Source organism: Trichosurus vulpecula, chromosome 7 (genome assembly GCF_011100635.1).
Source record: "Trichosurus vulpecula isolate mTriVul1 chromosome 7, mTriVul1.pri, whole genome shotgun sequence".
Taxonomy (NCBI): domain Eukaryota; kingdom Metazoa; phylum Chordata; class Mammalia; order Diprotodontia; family Phalangeridae; genus Trichosurus; species Trichosurus vulpecula.
In genome coordinates this window covers 42,899,585-42,907,493 of record NC_050579.1, presented here as the reverse complement: position 1 = coordinate 42,907,493, position 7,909 = coordinate 42,899,585, and the positions used below count along the sequence as shown (strand labels likewise).

At 42.6% G+C, this 7,909-nt stretch overlaps 1 protein-coding gene across 1 annotated transcript; it reads right to left on the bottom strand.

Moving 5' to 3' along the window:
* Positions 1 to 4,973: 4,973 nt before the first annotated feature.
* LOC118856619 (C-C motif chemokine 4-like) lies at positions 4,974 to 6,643 on the bottom strand. The gene is made up of 3 exons (XM_036767016.1): positions 6,531 to 6,643; positions 5,825 to 5,939; positions 4,974 to 5,358 (listed from the first exon to the last, which is right to left on the bottom strand). Exons 1-3 carry the CDS (start codon positions 6,601 to 6,603, stop codon positions 5,271 to 5,273), a joined length of 276 nt encoding a protein of 91 aa, XP_036622911.1. The 5' UTR covers positions 6,604 to 6,643; the 3' UTR covers positions 4,974 to 5,270.
* Positions 6,644 to 7,909: the final 1,266 nt, after the last annotated feature.

The window sequence follows — 7,909 nt, the reverse complement described above, 5'->3', positions numbered from 1 at the left end:
GGGAGGAAGGGAAGGAAAGGAAAGGAAAGGAAAGGAAGGGAAAGGAAGGGAAAGGAAGGAAAGGAAAGGAAAGGAAAGGAAGGAAAGGAAGGGAAAGGAAGGAAAGGAAAGGGAAAGTAAAGGAAAGGAAGGAAAGGTAAGGGAAGGGAAAGGAAGGGAAAGGAAAGGAAAGGAAAGGAAGGGAACGGAAGGAAAGGAAAGGAAAGGAAAGGAAAGGAAAGAGCATCAATGAAAAACTGGGGGGGGGAAGGACACAAAAGAACAGAAGGAATTCTAGAAAAGAACACAAAAAACAAAGGAATTTACTTGACATTGTGATAAATTTAATAAATGCCTTTAAAAGAAAAACTGTGTTCAGTAGGAGTTTGCAGATGCATATAGTCTCCTCTTTTCTGTTCTTTTTTGTATGTGGAAATGTTCTTATTTGTTGATATTTTAATGTTCATAATAAAAAAGACAAAATGTATAATATGTCAAGGTCATGGCAATTTTTTGTACAAAAGAAATTGGGTGAGATCCTGTGACCTAAGTTTGGAAATCACTCCTTTATGGCCAGTGGTTGGGTTTGCAGAAGACAACCTTGTCTTAATATTGGCTTGACTGTGTCTCTTCTCCATGGCCTGGGCTTCCTCTCCCTTCCGGTGCTGTGGGTCATGCATCTTTCTCCCTCACTTACCCTTGGTGTCCCAATGCCTCAACTGAGATAGACACAGGACACAGAAAGATCCAAGTGAATACAAGGACACGATATAGACAGAAGCCATAAAGAGAATGTCCTCAAAGAGACAGAGAAATTCAAGGTTCAGTGCTCAAGTAAACCCACAAAAACATCTTAGTCAAAGCTCCACTGGAAGGAACAATGGTGTTATCTGAGCCCTGGGAGAAGGAGGGAAAAAAAGAAGGAAAAGAAGTCTGCTACTTTCTCTTGACCTCAGAAGGAAGAAGGAGGAGGAAACCAGACAGGTCTAGGGTTTCCCCTTAGCAGCAACAAGCAAAAAAAGACTTGTCCTTTCTCCCTTGAGTTTCAATTAGAATTTCATACTTACTAACAATCTGGGTGTCTATGGACAAGGTATGCAATCATCCTCATCCTTCAAATACTTTCACTTTCCTTCCCTAACCCTTTAAATTCCCTGGTCTCCTTCCTTAAGCCAGCTGTCTGGTGAATCTCTTCGCCTGGAGGTCCAGTTAACATTCAAATCCAACCTACTCCAAGCAGAGCTCATTTTCTTCCCTTTAAACTCTCCTTTCTTTTCAATTTGCTCTTTCCTTTAGAGTCCCATCATCCTATCAGGTTCACAGGCTTGAAACTTCAGAGTCATCCTCAACTCTTCACTCATTATCCTCAGTCAATTTCTAAGGTTTTTTCTTTTTCCTTTCAAAACACTTCCTGCACTGTCCCCTTCTCTCTGTTTAAATGGCCACCCCCCTAGGCAAGGCTTTCATCGTCTCTCACCTGGACTCTGGGAATAGCTTTCTGGTTGCCCCTCGTCCTCTCCAGGCTCTCATCTCCACAATCCACCCTCCACAGAGCTGTGAAATTGACATTCCTCAAACTTATGTCTGACTACATCACCCACCTCCTCAAGAAGCCCCAGTGTTTCCTGTACCATTCCATATTTCTCTTCTGGGCTTTTGAAAATGCTGTCCCTCATATCTAAAAGGCTCTTTCTCCATTCCTCCACTTCTTACAATCCTTACAAGGCTCTACTTAAATGCTACCTTTTACAAGAAGCCATTCCTGACTCCTACAGTAGCTAGTGTTTTTCCTCGCCCGCTGTAATTGCTGTAAATTGATTTTGTAAATAGATTTTCAAATCTACTTCTCTGGCTCTGTGTAGCTTCCTTCCATTGGATTATATTCCATTAGACTACAAAGTCTTTCTGAGCAGGGATTGTTTCATTTTCATCTCTGGGACCTTACCACCTAACACAGTGCCTAATGTATAGTAGTTACTTAATTAAAGCTTGTGGACTTCCAATGAATGTTGTAGAGAGGATTGTTGTCCTGGCTGTACTCATTGACCTCAGTAGTTCCTCGGTCTAGTGGTTTCTCTAATTCTAAATTTGCTCAAGAAACTATATACACACACTTAGAGTTACTAGCCGTGGCCCCATAGAAGAGTTGAGAAAATGCACCAAAATTCTCCATTTGTGGAGATAGGGGATTTTGGGTACGGAACATCTCACAACTGCCAGACATGGTTGGTGTATTGGTGAGTTTTGCTGAACATTTTTCCTCTGCTTTTTAATATCTTTGCTGCAAGGGAAAACTCTCTGAATAGGAAAGATTTAGAAATGAATGATGATTAAAAATGTGTTAACAAAAATAAGATGAAATTGTGAAAGGAGAGTAAGACAAGTGCAGACACATCTTTTGAAGTTCTCCATTTTTTCTGTCACAGTCAAGAGCCTCTCATATTCTTAGGGACAGAAAGGGACTCCATCTCACACAGTGTAGTGACCATTGCAGTCCAGCCTGCTGGAGTAGGCAGCATGGTAACAGTGAAATCATAGAATAGTGTAAAAATTGAGATCACAGAGCAGTGAACCTTGCCTTGAATATACGCTCATGGGAAAATCAACTCATCTCAGAGCCTCAGTTTCCTCATCCATCAAATGGGATAATGATACTTCCACTCCCTATTTCACATGAATTGTGGAGAGAAAATCAGTCCTTTGGAGACTTCAAAACCCCCTAAGAATGGGAGTTCTGGACTACAGGATCAAGAATTTGGAGATGGAAGGAACCTCAGAGGGCATGAAGTCCAAAATGGACTAATTTTCCTTCCCAATCCCTTTCAAATTTCCCTTGGGATTTCATCTCCCCATCAACCCTGTGCTGCAGGCAGTGCAGAGAGAATAGGAACACTGCCCACCCACAACCAACGCCAACTAATAGAAAACAATGAAGAACAGTAAACAGCCTTTGCCTCAATTAAGCCAACCTCATGTCAGCTTCAGGGCAGCCTTAGGGGAAAGTCAGGATAGAAAGTTTGAATGAATTGCCCAACATCACACAGCTAATGCCTGGCACAGTCAAGCAGGAATGCCAAGGAGGACTAGATGCATTTCATGAACTTATACATACATTAGCTCATAGTCCTCACCACAACCCTGTGAGGTGACAGGTTAATGGGTAATATCATGTCCATATGACAAATTAGGAAGCTGAAATACTAGTGACAGAACTTTGTCCAAGACTTCCTTTTAACTCCCTATCCCTCGGTTTCCTGTCCTCTAGGGCAGAAAGTGCTATTTCCACTTAGAGTTGGGAAAAATTAAAATACATATATAATTGATTTGTCCAAGGACATTTAGATAGAGCTTCTGACAACATCTCAGAGGGAACCAAAGGGACATCGGGGAAGAGGAGGTAGAGAGAGGTGAAGGGAGTCAATTATAACAAGCTGGGTCTACCAATGGAGAAGGCAGGGCATAGGAGCAAGAGGCAGAAATGACCTTAATGTCTTGTGGGAGGAACAGAAAGGAGGCCAGTGTGGCTGGATGATAGAATGAATGGAGGGCAGTAAAGTGTTAGAAGACTAAGAAGGGTATGAGAAGTCAAAAAGAGAATTTTATATTTGATCCTGTGGGTGATAGGGAGCCACTGGAGTTTATTGAGTAGGGAGTGACACAGGCCAGTTCTTTAGGAAGATCACTTTGACAGCTGAGTGAAGGATGGAGTGGATCATCAAACAGGATATCACTACTTTAATTGGGATATGGTTAAGATGGATTTTCTTAATCTATAGTTGAACTTTACAAAAATATAGGCGTAGTGGAAAATATGTGAGTTAACCTTTTTTTTGATTCTGAAGCTAGGAAATATTTGAACTAGGACAAGATTTCAAATCTGGTGATTTGACATCCAAATTGGCCAGTTTACCATAGGTTTCTCAATCATTGAAAAACATGATTTTTAGATTATTGTTAAATATGTTAAATTTTTCTAAAGGCTCAGAGTGAGTATGTGACTTGCCTACAGCCATGCAAGTAGTGAAGCCAGGATTTGAACTCAGGCACTCTGACTCCAAATTAAGCATTTTCATTCCTGCCACCCATTTTGAAACAATCCCCATTTCTATTAAATCTTTCCTGGTTCTCCTCTCTCCTACACTTTCCTGAGTAGTTCCTTGGTACAACTCCCATGAGATAATTATTTTCAGCCCATCCCCTGACAATATCACAGAATCACAGAATTTGAGTTTTAGAAGGGACCATAGTCATCTACTCCAAAAAGTAACTGAAAGCAATCCCCACTATCCAATGCTTCATAGGTGGTCACCCAGCCTCTCTTTAAAGACCTCCAAGGGAGGGGAAACCCTCCAAAGCTTGACACAGTTCATTCCAGTTTGGACAGCCATAATTGTTAAGAAGTCTTTTCCTAACATCAGGCCTAAATTTACCTCCTCACAAACAGCATCCATTGTTCCTGGTTCTGTCCTTGGGACCCAAAGAACACAAATCCACATTCTTCTGATATCTAGAGACAGAAATTATGCCTGACCTGGGTCTTCTCTTCTCCCCACTAAACATGCCAAGTTCCTCCAACTCGTCCTTTTATGGCTAGGCACTTTCGGTCTTAGTTTGCCTCTTCTTGTCATTCTCTAGCTTCCCAGTGTTCTTCATAAACTGTAGTTCCCAAAACTGACCCAAATAGTCTGAGTGTGATCTGCCCAGGCCATAGAGCAGTGACACTACTGCCTCTCTATTTCTGGAAGCTAGTTTTTCAAGATCAAAGATCTTATTTTTGGCTTCCCCATCACCCTGCTGACTCAAAGTGAGATGGCCGTCCACTGAATTCTTAGAGCTTTTACAGAAACATTGTTGTCTAATGATGCCACACCCATCTTCTATAAAAATAGCAGAACCCTTCTCTCACTCTCTTTTCCCTTGAGAAAATAGAAACCATGGGTGAAAAGGTGTGGTTTTTAATGTTTATTCTAAGTCTTTGTTTAACAGATGTTCGTGGTACCCAGCAGGTAGCCCCAGCACTCAAAAAAGCAGAACTTCAGCTGCTACTGGGGGTCCCCATGGGGGACAGGTGCCCTCCAGAAGTACAGATAGTACAAATAAATACCCAAAGCTGCCACCAAATAATTTACATAGTAAGTTAAACCTGACTGGCACAAAAGAACTATAATGGGAAAGTCAATCGCAGGAAGGCTTCAGTTGTGAGAGATCTCATCCAACCGCAGAGTTTGGTTTCATTGTTTTGGGTTATTTTCCTTTAGGACGCATTGTCCAAAGGCCCTCAGCCCCTCAGCTCAGTTCATTTCCAGGTCATCCACATAAGTCTGAACCCAGTCGTCTCTGGGGTTGGCACACACCTGACGACCCCTCTTGGTCAGGAACCTGTGAAGTGATGAGGGAAGATGAGAAACCAATGAGTTTTTCACCTGGATATGAAGAGTAGTTCTTCATGTTCCCCCCATGGACAACACTGAAAACTACCTGCAGACTTCGGAAAGGACAATCCTGGTGGACAATCCCCACCTTTTGCACCATTCCCCTGGCCTTTTTGAGTCAATCATTTCCTTTCTAGTAATCTCCCCAGTAAGGAATCAGTTTGGAAGCCTCCTACTCTCAAGCTCCTGTTGCATCAGATTAATACTGTGCCTCAGATGAGACTAGTTCTCACCCTGCCCCCTGAGGAGCAAACCTTGGTCTGGAACCACGTAAACTACTGTACTCCTTTGTGACCAGGTTTCATCTCTGTTGGCTGATCTATCCGTTTGATCAAGTTGCCAAAGGACCCCGTTTCCTTTTTCCATCCTTTCTCCTTATATTCCCTAGAGACAGTGGGTAGGTAGATACTCACACCACAGCTGGCTGGGAACACAGGCTGCTGGTCTCATAATAGTCTGTCACAAATTTTCTGGGGAATTGTTGGCTGACATAGGAGAAGCAGCAGGAGGTGGGAGGGTTAGAGCCCACTGCAGAGAAAAGGGAAGCATAGAATTAGGGTCATATGTTCACACTATACATTCCTTAGCAGCTAACTATGTCCCACAAAAATGTTTTCCATCAGGCATAGTGTGGATGTCATCTCTTTCATTTCCCTTACCCTGGTTCTTTCTATGCCAGGTATGATTCTCAATGTGTGTAGAGGAGAGTCAGACCTACTGTTCCCATTCCATAGAGGATCCATGGAGAAAATGTGAAAAGTTAGAGCTGCAGGAGATGTCAGAGATCAGCCCATCCAACTTCCGCCTTTTATTGAGAAAACCACTTGCCACAAGGGTATTTAGTGATGGAGCCAGGACTAGAACCTGGTTGGACTAAAACCCACTCTAAGGGCCTTCCTGCTCTCTCGTTCTGCCTTGAACTTATATGTTCACCAGCATAAATTGTCAAGGGCATGTTAACGCTTTCAAGTTAAATCTACCTGTTTCTGTCCCTCCCTTCCATTGCCCCCACACAAGCCCTCACCATATCTTCGTGACCTATACCCTCTGTCAGAGCTCTAGCCAGATTATGAGCAGAGCCTGGGCACAGTGAGAGAGGACAGCAGAAAGTTCACCTACTTGGTGCAGAGGATGCCAGAGAGCTGAAGGCCAGGACCATGAGGATGGAGAGGGCAGCCACAGAGACCTTCATGATCCTGAGAGGAGAGAAGGCTTGGAGGAGCAGAGCACGAGCTAAGAGAATCTGGAAGTTTGTGTCTCTGTCTCATGCTTAAACCCTCTCTTTATATGGGCTTCTGGAAGCAACTGGAGGAACAGAAAAGGAATGGAAATTCCACAGTAGATTTGATGTCATAGTGAGAGTTGGGAACTTAAAAGTCAGCCCAGGAAATGTAAGGCTGGTGTCAAGGACTGAGTTGCAGTGCAGTTTCATCATGGGAGAAATGGGGGGTGAGATAGAAAGAGGAGAAATGTGTGTGGCAGGGTGACAAGGGTGCTAAGGGGGAAGTGGTGAACTTGAGTTAGCAGCAGAAACAGACAAAACAAAATAGGAAGAAGAGTTATGTTGACGACTGATTTGAAAGGATATTTAATGTAACATTTCTACTGCTTTGATATCATAACTGCCTATATCTTAGGATTTTAGGTTTAGAGGTGGAAGGGCCTTAGTGATCATCTAACCCAACTCCCACCCATTAACATGGATTTTAAATGACTCTTTCAAGGTCTTACAGGTAGCAAGAGGCAGATACTAGAAATGGTCCTATGTCAGCTGACTCCACATCCTTCCATCTGCATCTCAAGGAGACTAGTCCATACAGAGGAACAACCTCTGGTCTTTGTGTGGCTCCAATGGAAGTGTTTGGTATAAATGGCAGCAATGAGAGAGAACAGGGAATGATGATTGCTGTTCTTGGTCCCGTTTCTGTGTCTGTCTGCTTATCCAATGATATTAACAGTATACAGTACTTCAGGGTTCCAAATGACCTCAACACCTATGATTAATAACAATAAATGGCATTTATGTTCAAGTTGGCAAGCTTTTAAAAATATCATTGCATTTGAGCCTCAGAACCACCCTACAATGTACATAATATGGATCTATCCCTATTAAAAGGTAAACTCCTTGAGGATAGAGTCTGTTTGGGTGTTTTCCTCATTTGAGACTCATCATATCTTTAAGGTAGATTGGACTGGTATTATTATGTCATTTCATTCATTAAAAAACTGAGACTTGGGGCAGCTAGGTGGTGCAGTGAGTAGAGCACTGGCCCTGGAGTCAGGAGGACCTGAGTTCAGATCTGGCCTCAGATGCTTGACATACTTCCTAGCTGTGTGACCTTGGGCAAGTCATTTAACCCCAATTTCCCTGCCTTGCCCCCTCAAAAAAAAAACACAATAAAAATATATTTTAAAAAACTGAGACTTGAGGTGAGAAGACTTCAGTTCTGGTCCCATCTCTAAAAATTACTTTCTATGTGACCCTAAACCTTACACTA